This window comes from Elaeis guineensis, chromosome 9 (assembly GCF_000442705.2).
Source record: "Elaeis guineensis isolate ETL-2024a chromosome 9, EG11, whole genome shotgun sequence".
In the NCBI taxonomy this organism is placed as follows: domain Eukaryota; kingdom Viridiplantae; phylum Streptophyta; class Magnoliopsida; order Arecales; family Arecaceae; genus Elaeis; species Elaeis guineensis.
The window spans coordinates 7,659,890-7,675,086 of NC_026001.2; the positions used below are offsets into that span (position 1 = coordinate 7,659,890).

General features: G+C 38.1%; 1 protein-coding gene across 1 annotated transcript in view; it reads right to left on the minus strand.

The window, feature by feature from the left end:
- LOC105051822 (ABC transporter D family member 1) overlaps window positions 1-15,197 on the minus strand; it is a 35,981-nt gene continuing 20,784 nt past the window's right edge. Inside the window, 18 exon segments of the mRNA XM_010932446.4 lie at window positions 1-647; window positions 749-827; window positions 923-975; window positions 1,090-1,244; window positions 2,667-2,873; window positions 2,957-3,118; window positions 3,652-3,810; window positions 3,892-4,072; window positions 4,999-5,071; window positions 5,184-5,333; window positions 5,453-5,577; window positions 8,720-8,810; window positions 12,207-12,315; window positions 12,397-12,496; window positions 12,800-12,958; window positions 13,038-13,149; window positions 13,243-13,547; window positions 13,669-13,907. Coding sequence (XP_010930748.2) covers window positions 561-647; window positions 749-827; window positions 923-975; window positions 1,090-1,244; window positions 2,667-2,873; window positions 2,957-3,118; window positions 3,652-3,810; window positions 3,892-4,072; window positions 4,999-5,071; window positions 5,184-5,333; window positions 5,453-5,577; window positions 8,720-8,810; window positions 12,207-12,315; window positions 12,397-12,496; window positions 12,800-12,958; window positions 13,038-13,149; window positions 13,243-13,547; window positions 13,669-13,907 — 2,546 coding nt within the window. The 3' untranslated portion in view covers window positions 1-560.

Genomic DNA, 15,197 nt, shown 5'->3' on the forward strand with positions numbered 1-15,197 from the left:
TAATTCAAGTCCAATATCGACATGGTTATTAAAGTGTTGAGGCCTGTCATAACAAAGTCTTCATGCACCTCAGTTTTCCACGGCATGAACTTCAGAATCTGGCAAAGCAAATATTGACAGATCTTTCAATTGATTTTAAATAACATGTCATGTCAATTTCTTCTTCTATGATGCTGTATGAAATTAATGGATTGGACTGTACAATCAACTTCCTCGGTATACCATTCTACTAGCATGCTTATTGTGAACAAACAACACCGCACCCTCCCCGGTGTATCGATCTATACCATATAACAAGTCTCTGCCCTTCTTCTGGCTCAAAATCTTGCCAAAAAAGAATAAAACTTTGGCACTAGGAAAAAGATCCAATTTGAGCAGAAGTCCCCTCTCACCGTAGAATCTGCATTAATTTATACAACTGACCGCCTGTGTTGGCACATTTCTTTTTAAGCCTTTAGCTGCTATGGTGCTGTTGGCTTTGGCATTTAGTAGCAATATCGATTGCTCTCATAGGCATAAATTGCCCAAATACTAACAAATCCCATCAGAATATGCCGACATCACTGGTTGATCTCGCATAACTCCCACTTGCCTTCACCATCGACAAGTTTCAGCTCCATGGAATGGAATGGTATGAGGGCAGGACGCTATAGAAAAGTACATAAAATAGTTGAAACAACAAATAAGGAAAGGAAGATTTAATCTAAGCTCAGAAATGAACAACAAATATTATACCATCTGTGCTTACCTGCGAAGATGTAATAACTGTTATGCCCATTTCATTTGCCAGTCTGTATAGGTGTTCTTCAACATCTACACTGGTGGCACTGTAGCAAGTGAAAATAGTATAAGAACCTGATTGGCAGTTACTATTTAAACCACTCAACAAACACATCAAGACAGAACTTGATAGATTGCATACTTGGTGCACTCGTCAAGGATACCAAATTTAGGATGATGGAAAAACAACCGTGCCTAGAAAGTACATAATTAGCCATGTGTTAGCTGCGGAAACTCAAGTAATACAGAAAGGGCAGTAAAATAATGATGGTTCCTCAATTATGAGTAACAATTGAGGATGTGACTCACCATGCCCAGCCTCTGTTGTTCACCTAGCGATAGAACATCTTCCCAGTTAGAAGTAGCATCCCAACCTTCCCTTTCAAGAAGGTACACTAATCGAACATTCTCAAGAATAGTCTTCAGGTGAGCATCCAGAAGATCAGAAGCATCAGGTTTGTCACCTACACATCATGAATACTACAAATGTCAAGCATTTTGTATCTAATAGCAGAAAAGAAAACATTACTCTCCCTCTCTCTTCCCCTCTCTTGTAATATATTCACTGTATAGCACCTGCGAAAAAATAGGTAAAAAAATGCAAGTGTTTATTTTGGGAGGGGTCTTTACTTGTATGTATTTTGCAATTGCAACATATACAACTCTATAATAGCCACCAATGGGTCATATTGACAAGTAATAAATAGATAATTCATAATAGTTTCATAAGACACCTTCGTGAGAACTTTTTTCCTTCTATACATTCAACCAATGTCAACTAGTGATTCGAAGTTGCTAAGGCTACAAAGCTTCTGGAATCCATTAACTAATTCAAAATACTGCCATGTTGAGACATGTACAGGAGAGTCGAACATGTCTGATTTTAAAACATGAAATTCCTGACTGCAAAAAGTTTGGAAATGGTTCACATAAACCAAAAATTTACTAGGAAATGCATAACTTTCAGATATCTTTCGCAAACTCCTAGTCCTTTCTGTAGAATATTCCACAACACAGTAAAGTTGGTTTATTGGAGATGTTTGTAATAAAAAATTGTAGAATTGTTGAACCAGCTGATGGGCATATGAGGTTAAAAGAAGATATGGGAATTCAAGATGCGCTCTGTTAACCTGGTTTATTAAAAAGGTTAACCTTTACATGCAAAGATTCTAAAAGGAATTTAAGTAGGATTAGCAATCTAAATTCAGAAGAATTTGGGCCTCCCTGTTAATGTAATGCTTTCCTGTATGCAGAGTGTACGATTAGAACAAGGTCTTTCTGAATGTAATACACAAATAATCTCAGTTTGGGGATCAAGTTTGAGAACTTCCTGCATCTGATGCACCTGAGTTATGCCACATTTTAGTCCTCAAGAGACACAGCAATAGAGCATGAGGCATGTGGCAACTATCAGGCTTTTCCTTCTCAAGAAAGACAGAATGAAACTGCTAGATACAAGAAACATGTGAAGCAGTCAAGATAATTTTCTTAAATGCTTGAACTATTTACTGGACAAGTCCTTGAGGCTGACACATAACAAAAACAAATTACAGGTACATGCACGCATGCCATAGCATAGTCATGTTCTAGAATTGGTATAGCAGAACCTCTCCCTTTTCTCACAAGCATGTTGGATCCTTGGCATATGATTGGGTCTTTCCCCTACCCATCACCAGAACTCACAAGTGGGTTGTAAGGATCTCCTATTTCCCCTCTTTCCTCAGAAATAACACAGAATAAAAGCATCTGAAATTCTGAATGAAACATATTTTAATCCATCCCACACAAATTCACCCATAACAATCTAATACTTACTCATCCTTTATTTTACTATAGATCTTTGATTAAATCAACCAGTAATCAGAAATAGGCCTTTGGTGATTTACCTGCATGGAACATCGCAAGCATCGTCATCTCTGCTTCCTCACGTGAGAGAGGGTATATGATTTGATCCCTCAGGGTCCCCAGACTTGTATACGGTCGCTGGGGAACATAGAACATGCCTTGGCAGGGCTTGACAAGCCTTCCACTCACCGTAGGCCACAAACCTCGAAGGACTCTGAATACAGAACTCTTCCCACTCCCATTAGGTCCTTCAACAGATGATGAAAAATTAATAAGATCAAGGTTGATCAAGCTCCCGATAGATTTAAAAGAAAAACATTATGCTATTTACCAGTAACAAGCAGGCTTTTCCCCTGTTCGATATCAAATGTTAGATGCCTAGCCAACAGCTTCTGTGAAGGGGTAATAATATCCACCTTAGAGAAAGAAATAATATCTTGAGCAGGTGAGTCACTTGCTTCAAAGGACATTGAAGCATCAGGTAGAGTAATATCTGCATATTCCACATTATATAGAATTATATTTTTCATTTTCCATCAGGGATCAGATAACTAAAAAAATCACAAAGGACCACATTCATGGCACTAGCATGCATGAATTTTTTATAAAATAAATGGAAAGGGAAATTATACATCCCAACTTCCACAGCAGATATTTTAGTGATGAATTTAATAAACTGAAATGAAAAATTAAGGAAAGAAGCAGCCTAATATATGCATACGCTACATATGTACAGCAAGAATTCATGCACAATTATGCATTTAAAGTAGCATTCAGGTGGCTTTTACTATATGGTTGGCAATAACATCCCATAGAAACTGCACATGAAAAATTATGTACTTGCATGCAATAAGTTCAATGTAACAGTAACTCTAGCAGAATAATATAATTCCTAGCACCATTGCATCTAACACTCACATGCCATGCGCCCTTCTACTCATTTAGCACCTGTATGGGTGGTTGGGCTTGGAGAATAGAGGTGCAAAGGGGAACAATGCACTGATATAATGATCAAATGAGACTTACCACTCTGGGAAGCATCAAGAAGCTCCTCCAGCTCAAAGATCCGATTTATACCACCAGAAAGTTCAAGGAACTTCTTATGCAACTCAAGAATGTCCCCAAATGCCAGAAAGCTTTGTGACACTACGGATGCTAAGAAGCGCAATGCATGTGCCAGCTCCCCTGAAAGAAATATACCACTGTGAATATCAGATAACCTATAATTCATGAATATATTCACATGACACTCATAATTGGTTCAACCTTGTGTAAAAGTCAAAGCACGATCTCCTTTGTGCTCCATAGCATATAACAAACTAAGTCCCCAGGTCACATTGTGCGGAAGTTGTTTCGTGACGAAGTCATCTATTATACCGTACAGCCATTTTTTTCTCAATAGGATCTTTGAGTGATGAAGCAAGTCCCTAAACCTTGAATCAACCATCTGTTTAATGTAGAAAACATGTTTAAAGCATCAGGAGCTATAATAAACTTTTTTCATCAGATAATTATATGACAACGTAGGAAAATAGCCAGGTTTGCCATCCCGTACCGATACCGGTACCAAACTAGTGCAGTCTTGTACCGTACCGACACTCGGTACACCTCACCATCTCGCACCATACTGCATATTCCAACACTGTAATAGGATGGTACCAGTACAGGATCTAATATCGAGACAGCAAACCTTGCTTAAAGGAAGGTCTACAAAGTTAAAATACCAAATTATGCAACCAAGTGAAGTCCCGTTGATCCTAATATCATATATCCTCAACAAGACAACTCTGATATGAGGACTCATAGTGATAGTAAAATGGTTCAAATTCAAACAATTGCACCTAATTTTGTTTAAACATATGGGATAAGGAAAATCAAATGCCATTAAATGGTGCAGGGATGCTTTCCACTAAAAGGTCCAGGAATACACATTAAACTGAGATTTATAAATGTTCTAAGTGCAAGTATTCATTCAGCATAATCTAAATATGACAATAGTAGAGGTATCACAAAGATCATGTTAAACTAAGAGACAGAATTTCTTGAGCAATTTATAAAAGAAAACTACTTATCATGAACAGACAGGTGAATACAAAGACACATTGCAGGATATACCCAGTCTAACTCTGCAGAGCAGTCTTAGTAGGCGCTTTCTGCCAATTAGTTGAGCGGACAGTAGCTTGACGAGCAAGATTATATGTTTGGTGTGCTATAGACGTAAGTATCTTAGATTATGTGAGCTTGATAGAATGATCTTAGATAATAAAATGAAGTGACAACAAAAGTAGAGTACAATAATTAGAAATATGCCATCACAGAAAACATGAGCGTCATGATACAAATGGATTGTCATGGCCTTTACAAGAAACTTACAGTTCTTTCCCGAGAACCACCGCCAAAGAAAGCAACAGACTCAGCATGCGTACGGAGTCTTGCATGCATAAACCTAACAAAAAGGACCAAAAAAAGGAAGTAAACTATGAATATAAATAGGAACAAACACAGGAGCAAAATTAAATAATGACAAGATGCATGGAGTTAGAAGTGACAAAGGTTACCTAAATGTTCCCTCAAGCTGTTGTTCCCTACTTGCCAGCTCACCAAAATCAGGGGTGACACTTCTCAAGAAGCCCAAGCCTAGTAACATGTAAGTGTACAGTATAGCAACTCCTCTTTGTCCAGTTAGGAGTTTCATTCTCCAAGTGAACCTTCAGCATTTAGACAACATCAGCAGACATGTAAACATCTATATCAAGGTTTCACAATGACCAAATCTCAACAACCAGACAAAAGTTGCATAAGATATATAACCCCAGAAAGTACCTACCAGAGAATGTCTACAGAAGGTTTTACCATTCCAGTGACCAATCCTGCAAGATCACTGGTCAACTTTTCCACATCATGGGTTAGTCGCTGGTCTGCATCAATATTTTTACCTGCCATGTGAAACACCTGAACACAGAAATATTAAATTATGCTTAGCATCAGAAAAAAGCTGCTATTGCAGCTTATCATAAAGATAAACAACAAAAGCATCCTGTGACTTATCATCCAATATGATCAGTGCAATGGAATTTAATGTCAATAATTAGTGCTAATATGACTTAAACACAAAATTTGATAAGATCAAAAGATCAAAAGCAACCTCTAGTTCCTATTCACACCACATCCAGATCAGTGATTGTGATGTAAAGGCCGATATACCAAGGTGCTAGCTGAGAGATCAAGGGTGCAGATCAAATGAATGTAATGCAAACCAGCAAGAACAAGTATCAAAAGTTGAGTAGTGACACATGTCCTGGCAGTTAATGGGAGCCACTTATAAATATCAATTGTAAATTTGTAACTTGAACTAAAGACCAAGGTTTTGCATCCCAGTGGGACGGGGGGCATCTCGGCCATCCCATCCCGTTCCTGTGAGAAAATAGAACCGTGATGGTTTCGGAACTCTAAAACCCATCCACATGAGGAGAAAAGAAGAAAGAGGAGAGAACAAAAGGAAGGAAAGATGAAAAAAAGGAAAAAAAATGAAAGAAAAGAAGATGAGAAATGAAAAAGAGAAAGGGAGAAAAAAAGAAAGGAGAAGGAGAGCAAAAAAAGAAAGAGAGGAAAAGAAAGAAAAGAAGAAACATAGAGAAAAAGGAGAAAAAGAAAAAAAGAAAGGAAACAAGAAAGGGAGATAGATAAAGGATATCTACCGGGATGCATGACCGAGACAGCGGGGCATCTCGTTCTATGAAAAAATCGGGATACTTTCGCCATCCCACGGGATTTAAAACCTTGCTAAAGACCTTTCACTCAAAGAATCAAACTTTATCTTCATCCTTAATTTATCATTGCCTTTATCCTTTGCAGTTCTTTTAAATTCCTTGCATTTTACCTTCTGAATTTTTTGCCTTTATTTTTCAAGTAGGACACAAGTTTACCAATAGTGATATGGTACCTCGTAGCCCCAGCTACACTCCACTTCTCATCCTCTTTCTAGGCAGCATGATGATAGCAGAAGTCCTTGAAGATCAAGGCACCTAGACCAACACTACTACTATCATCACAACCCCCTTTTTATATCCTTTCTAGCTATTTAGACATCATGTAGCACATCCATGCAAGGTCCGTGGAACCGGAACCGAGATCCATGCTAGCTGGCCAACAGTACGAGTTAGTACAGATTTGTATTGGACTAGACCGGCATGAACCAACATAGAAGAGAAGAAAATCGGGCAAGAGGAAAAAAGTGAAAGAGGAGAGGGAGAGGGTGGCCAGAGGAGATGCACGAAATGGCCATAGGCGAAGGGCCGCCAAGGACTCCGCTTCTTCTGCCAAATATCGACCAAGAGAAAGAGGGGGGAGGGAAAGAAAAGGAGGGAGAGGAAGCCAATAAAGAGGCCGTCGGAGGGCCTCCAGCTGGCTGCCGGACGGCAAAATCACAGCCTACAGCACCATGAGCATAAAACGGGGGCGATCGTCCCTATTTCATGAAAAAAATTTTAAAAAAAATCCAACTACAGTGAAGCCAGCAATGGGTGTGTGTTGGCTTCACCATTTCTTCGATTTTTTTAAAAAAACTTTTGAAATAGTAAAGCCGACAAACTAATTGTCAGTTTCACTATTCATCATTATTTTTAAAAAGAATGCGATGAACTAAACAGGAGTGATTGCCCCTATTCCACTGCCGCAGTTCCACCTACGTATTTTCTGCCGCTCGATGGCCACAAGCCATCCGACGCCTTCGACGGCCTCTCAACCAGTTGTGGTTGTACTGTTGCTCCCCCTTCTCTCTCTCTCTCTCTCTCGATTAAACGCCCCATTGGGTGACACCAAGCGCGCAGGCCTCTGCAGCCCTCCGACAACACCATCCCCTCTTTTTCTCCCCTCTCTTTTCCTCTCCCTCTCTTTCCCTCTCCCTCGTCCGGTGTTCTGATTTGGTTTGACGAACCATCCCTGTTTGCAGTCAGTACAGCTCGGAACGTCCTGAACTGCCCAATTCGGGATGGTTCAGCGAACGCTGCGTCTATGTGATCATTTAAACTAGTTGAAGCCTGCAAACTTGCTATGCCACTCTTGACGAAAAAGGGCAAAGAAACACAAACATGATGCAAAAAGACAGCATGAAGGCTTATGAGATGGAACAAAAAAAGGGCTGATTCCCACACTCCAATCTGGTCACTTAGGTTCTCCTAGTTGGATAGAGCTCAATTTAGGAAAACAAGAGAGGAGTTAAAAAGGAAAGAGTCATGCAAGAAGCTCAAACATTGTGAGGAATTCCTGATAAGGACTCCTCATGCATGGAAAGGAGAAAGCCAGCTGTCCCTGGTGGATTTTCTTTCCTTCCCTTTTCTTTAGCTTTGTGTGATGAGAGTCCTCACTAATTAAAGCTCCACTTTATGAAACCATGAAAGCTGCCCTTTTATAGTTTTTTTTTTCCCCTGTTGTAGAGTCCTAACAGATATACTCTGTAACAAACAAGTGTCCGTCTACAGACAACCTTATGCTTCAGTTCTCTTACACGACTGAAACAAGTTCTTCTTGTCCCCCATATATTTTTAGGACCACTAGAAAATCCTCTGAAAAACTCTTTAAACTGACTTTTCATAGCTTTATGATAATGGGCCAAGCTTGTCCATAGAAGACGTGTTTGCGAGTTTCTAACTTTTTAAAAATGTGCTGTTCTCCCTGTTTCTCTCATTTCATCCTGAAAATTTTAATACAGAACCAAGGTTCTCAACCCATAGGTCACGCACTTTATACCCTCACAACTTTCACTTGAAATCATAATCTTCCTAGTTTAGGGATTTAGAGATTAGGGTTCAGCTCTGAATTAAAAATTTTAGCATGCTATGATTTCAGTTCCTGGTATATTTAAGTGCAACCTAGCTTAAAAATTCTCTCTGCTAACCTTCCTGCATCACATAATTAACACTGTAATGACCCACCCAACCCCCCCCCCCCCCCCCAAAAAAAAAGGTTATAGAATAGTTGTGCAGTCCTCGTTGAGAAAGGAAATCCTCTTTTAAAATTATCAAAGACATCTTCTTACCAAAAAACTACTATAATATTTACTGAAAGAATCTTAATTTCATGAAGAAAAGATTACCTTGTAAAAAGCATTTCTTCTCAAATAATATTTAAGTAAATGCTGAGTCAAACGAATTCGCCATCCAAGAGCAAGCTTGGCTGTGAGATACCTGTAATCCACAAAAAGCATATTTTACACAAGGGATCTTAAATTGTTGCATGGTTGCACTTCCTTAGCCAGCAAAGCTAGGTAACATTCAAATCAGTAATGGAAAAATATGAAACCCAGTATGTATATATCGTTTGCTGTAGCATTGCAACTAGCCTAAAGAGTTGCCAGGAAGACAGTAATCACATACAGAATATAAGATGGACAAATGATGTTTTATCATGCAAAAATGTATGGCAATCTAAAAAGAATGTATAACAGCAAAGGTGGTGTGAAAAAAAGATATTCAACAAATGATTAATGCAGGAAACAATGCATGCAGGAAGCAATATGGACTGCATGCCTATGAACATTCAAAGGCCATACCACTAGAATATAGAATGAACACACATGAATAAGTACATATAGAACCATGATCAGCCTCGAGCCAGTCTCTTATAAAAGCACACATTTATTTAACCATCTCTCAATCAATGCATGTTTGTTATCTTTTTTTCGCATTTCTTTTTTTAAGTAGAAACATGAAATCCAATGCAAAAAAAAAAATGTCCTTCCCCCACGCATCCCAATTCCTCCTAGTGTCCCAACTCCCCTCAACTTGCCATCTTTTTGGCTTCCTTTCCCAACTCCCTCCAACATTCCCGATGACCTATCCCATCACCGCACTGCCCTCTTCTCCTCTGGGCCACACATTTCATCACCCCGACCATCCTCATTGCCAAGCTGCTCACTTCCCATGTCCCCCCGCCCCCGCCGGTGGGACCATTGTTGACCTCTCGACCTTCTTGTCCTCAACACCTACTGCTGCTTCAACGCCTCCATCGAGGCCTTGATCGCCCACATCCTACGCTCTCTCTTCCGCTCCTTTCTTGCCCTGGTCCACACTACTCTGACTGCCTTCAGCGAGGCATCTTCAACTTGGCCAAGCGCATCCTCAAGTGCCTCATCCTCCACCACCTCCACCTCTGGCCGCATTCACTAAACATGTTTTCTGAGTTCTATTGTTAAAAAAAAAAATGTAGCAACTACCAAACATGTTTTTATTATAAAAAATCTAGAAAAAAATTGGAAACAAAAGTCGTATTTCTAAATTTTTCTTTAACAAAAAAGTGACCGTAATATCAAATGCAGCCTTAGTCATTCAGTAACTGACCACTACAGATAAATCATTAAATCCATTCAAGTACTATCTGTCACAACTCACAACATCTCTTGGCATTGTGGTATAACATTGACTAGCATATGATAATATCCCTAAAGTCATTATTGCCAAGACAAAGAGGGCTAAAATACTAGTATTTTCTTGTTGCAAAATCATGTTCCTACTTTCCAAATATATAGATATTTTTGTTTTAAAAAAGGTTCTTACACCTTTTCCTTTCTAAAATACTTCAATATTAGCAAGTAAATACTAGGAAGCTTTGTTTAACAACAAATGACTCGAGGCTTTGAAATGCAGGCGTGCTTTACATGCCATCATTGGTTTATTGATTGGGTGGGCCCCTCTAAGACTAAGAAAAATCTAAAAGGTTTGATCCAAAATTCAAGAGCAACTCTAAAGGCTAAGCACAAATTTTCTCACATGCATACATCTTGAACTTTGCAAGTGTTAATTCATAAGCATCATAATAATATAAGAATATATAAGTGAGATGTAATTTGCTCCTCGCGAGAGGATAGGATATCTACTCCTCTCAACTCCAAAATCAATAACAGGGCATGCAAATCAAAGATCCACTATCGAGCATGATCTATACCATAAAAATGTCTCAAAATCAAAATCATGAATTTTAGTGGTCTCTAATCTATGCATCATGTAAAACACAAAAATGGACAGTTTTCCATGTACTTGTGTGCCAAAATACACAATAAAGCACTTAAATTGATAATCCACCTTATTGATCATGATCTACAGATGTTAAAACATATAGATTGAAAATCAATAAATTTTATTGCTTAGATTATAGCAAAACATGGTCTCTTATCATTTTATCCATTCATTTTTGTGGTCAATATGACGTATACATTGGCCCACTGAAATGCATGATATTTGGTTTCTAGGAATTTTTAGTAGTATAATCATGATCTACAGTGTGGATCTTTGGTTTGGATTCCCCATTATTTATTTTGGATTCAAGAGGAGTAGATTCCCTCTTCTCTTGAGGAACATAGTCCATCTCTGTATATATTTATAACATATTTTCACACCATCTATCATGATCTATACCACTGCAGAAGCCTATAAACCAACCATCAACAATTTCAATTTAACCTATGTCTCACGTGGACACAAAAATAAATAGTTTTCCATTGTCCAAGGATAAAAAAAAGAATGACGAAGTAATTTAAAAGAGAATTCATCTCCTGAACATCATCTACGCATATCAAAACATATATAGATTGAAAATTGATAGATTTTAATACTTCTATCATAACAAAAATGGTCTCATATCATTTTCACCATTCATTTTTGCACCCAATTGATGCATAGGTAACTATCAAAACATGCAACTTTTGGTTTCTAAGTATTTTTAGTTTATAGTTCATGATCAATTATGTAGATCTTCAACTTGAATACCCATTTGAATACCTGTTTTTATTTTGGACTTGAGAGTAAATACCTCTTCTTGAGAGGTGCATAGTCCTAACTAGACAATTGACAGCCCAGCACCGATGATTCGAGTCATTGGATGTAATCTACCCCTCAAAACTCCTTACAGTCTAAAAAACATGTGATCCAGAGATCCCTAGCCTATGCATCGCTTATACATCTAGTGCTCAAAAATGGATAGTTTAATAACATGTCAAGCAATGCATATTTATGCATAATCTAAGGATGTCTAAATCACATGATTATTTGACATTAAGCAGTTTAGAGATATTAGATTACATCTAATAGCTCGGATCATCAACGTTAGGCCCCAATTGTCTGGTCTACACTGACCTTTGTTGGGCTATTGTTTAGATGCCCCTGGCTCCACTCTCTCCCTATGCATACACACATGCATGCATGCATGCATGCATCCATGTATATCCACACACACACATATATATCAAATATATATTGCGATAAAAATACAAAAATAAAACGATCTAGAAGCAAAATTTCATCAGATTGGCTCATATAACTAGGCATTCAATAATCAATTAGGGATATTCAAGAAATAGATTATGTATGTTATATATGTATGCTTCTATGTATGAACTATGCTATCTCATTTATAAATGTGCTAGAAATTAAAAAAAAAAAAAATTACCTAGAAGCAAAATATCATCAGATGGGTTCACATTATTGGGCATTAACTAATTAGTTAGGGATATTCAAGAAATAGACCATGCATAAATCTTAGGAACTAGCTAAGTCAAATTTCAGCTAAACAAAAGATAAAGAACATACCTTAGTGAAGGTGCAACAATAGAGGATGCAGCACTTTGAAGAACACTAATACCAGTTAATCGAATAAAGGCCGCCTTGTCCTGCTCCAAGACATACTTCACACTAGTCCCTGTAAAAGTTAAAAACCACAATTAAGGAGGCAGTTTAGCAGTTGTTTTCTGGATACATTTTGTGATAAAGTTTCACACACCATTCAAGGTAGCAATGCGATCTGAAATCCATGTTCTAGATGCAACAAGTAAAGCAACTGCAAACAACTGTGCACCCTGCCGATCAAGTAGTGTGGGAACCTGGAAATGGAAAAACCCAAAACAAAAGGCACATGAATACTAAATTTATGTGCACTCATGTGTATCATGACCTTCACATATCAATGTTCAAAATAATGGTGCTCGAATTGCTTCAACAGCATTTTTGAAATTTGTTTAGTTTTCTCTAAATTATTGCAATCAATCAACATGACAACTCTATAAAAGCATGCATGCACACATATACACAAAAAAGCAGGGGAAAGACAAAGTATAGTGTCACTGGATTCTGAACCAAGCCAAAGGAAAATAATTGAATTGGCAGTTCTAGATGACGATGCTTACCAGTATTTTAAACATTGCAGCTACTCTAAGTGGCAATATTCTTGGAGTCTTTTGTAATTGTGGAACAATAGGCAACGGAACCTTGTATTCTATTTTAGGAGATGATGTTATCACCTTTGTTGAATAAGAATGCCCCCTGGGTTTTGGTGATGCATTATCCTGCCATTTATAGCCAATGAACAAATTACCATGCACAAAACCTAGAAATCAGAAGAAAATACTCTAATATGTCACAAACCTTTCTGCTGGTAGTAAAAGCTCTTTGAACAGCCAGTGAATCACTTTGTCGAGAAGATTCAGAAGATTTTAACAGATTAGGACCTGCTTCATTAGAAAATGATGGACCATCCCTGCATCATTCAAGAAATTATAGTTTCAGAATGTCCAAAATCTGCCATCTAGATAGAACCAACAAAAAAATCATACAATTCACAAGCCATTACCTCTTATACTGAACACTCCACCCTCCCTCCCCATCCAAGGACAACACTATGTCATGAAATGCAACCAGTGCAGGGCGGTGGGAAATAGTAATACATGATGTCCCCATTGCTCGTACCCTAGCACAGAAACGTTCCTCCATATCGGTTGTGACAGCACTTGTACATTCATCGAGAATGGCAAACTTAGGCTTATGGTAGAACAACCTGGCCATTCCCAGTCTCTGTTGCTCACCCAGGGATAGTTCATCACCCCAGTTAATTTCCTTGTCTAGTGGATAGCGTTCCAGCAAGTATTCAAGGTCAACCTGCCGATTGGATAATGGCCAGGATATTTTTTGACAAACAATTTCTGAATTATGGAAGAAAAATGACAACTGAAAACAGATGGAGAATTAAGAAGATAGGAAGGAGTTTCAATTAATTTACATTTTTCAACAGCTCAACCATTCCATCATGTGTAAGTGGTTCAGTCTCCTGATCTGCTGTAAGAGGATAGATTAATTGGTCACGAAGTGTTCCGACAGCTGTATAAGGTCGTTGCGGCACATAGAATATCTCCTTATTGAGATCAGAACCAATCCCAGGTTTTACAATGTGACCAGATACCAGTGGCCAGAGGCCTCCAAGAACCCGGAAAAGGGAGCTTTTTCCACTTCCGTTTGGACCTGAAGAAGAAGCAAGAGAAACACATAGGCTTTTAGTACTCAAAAAGAGGCTGCATTTATTTGGATGTGTTAGTGGACATTTATGCAAATAAATGTCGCTTATAGCACAACCACAAGCATGGCAGAAAAATAACAATTAAAAAAATATTGACAACTATAGCACATGCAATAATCAGGGTCTGTTCAAGGTTCAAAGTCTACACTAAGTACAACAAAATGAAAAATGAAGACCCAGTAGGACAAGCAAATGATGACTCATAGCAGATACTTTTCAAATACGGACAATCATAAACTGTTTCCTATGTAATTAGGCAAATTTAGATGCTCCCAGGTTAGAAGCAGCGGACACTTCAGTTACATGTGGTTGAATAGTTTGAGATCCAACACACATATCACCAATGGTCAACTGGTTCACTAAAAAAGATGCTTTGCAATTATCCCATATTATAAAGCAAAAAATTGCAAGTAGGGGAAGAGAGAATCGGTTTATCAAGAAATAGGAGCATTTCAAATTTTCAATCACATTCTTAGCTTGAAAAGGAGAAAGAAATAACTTTGGAGGCCATGCACAATCTCTTTTCTGCTCCTCTGGTCTTTGGAAGAATACAAGCACTACGCCCCCACCCCTCCCCCGCCGCCCAAAAAAAAAAAAAAAACAAAAAAAGGGTTTCTGAAGACTTTGATCATTTAACTAGGTAGAAATTTTTCCAAACTACAAAGTTTGGCAAGGAGGAGCACATATGATACTTTTACACGAAGTATCAGCCAAAAGATTGTTGCTTATTGAAGTTCTTTATTAGTTGCATACCACATGAGAAGGTGTACAAAACCTGCCACCCGATTAGTGATAATGCCATGCATAAGGACTAAGAGGAGACAGGATAATACTGATCATGGAGGGAAAGGAGGAGGCCATCAGTGATGCAGTACAGATTGTTTTTGTAAAAAAATCTTATGATCCATAATCAGGATTTTACAATTTGGATAAAAATGGCCCTAAATGATCTGTATCCCATTCTTGGATTGGGATCTGTTAGGATAACATCTAGATCCATATTATAGATCATATAATCCCCTGGATTATCATATCCAACTTCATCATGTTCACTACCAATAATATGTGGAAGTCCACTTTATAAAATTTATTAGGCTATATGATCAATGAAGGATAGGAAGAGATCATCAGTCATGTAGTCCAGATCATTTTGTTGAAAAAAAAAATCTTATGATCCATAACCAGGATGATATAATTTGAATAAAAAATGGCCCAAAAATGATCTGGATCCCATT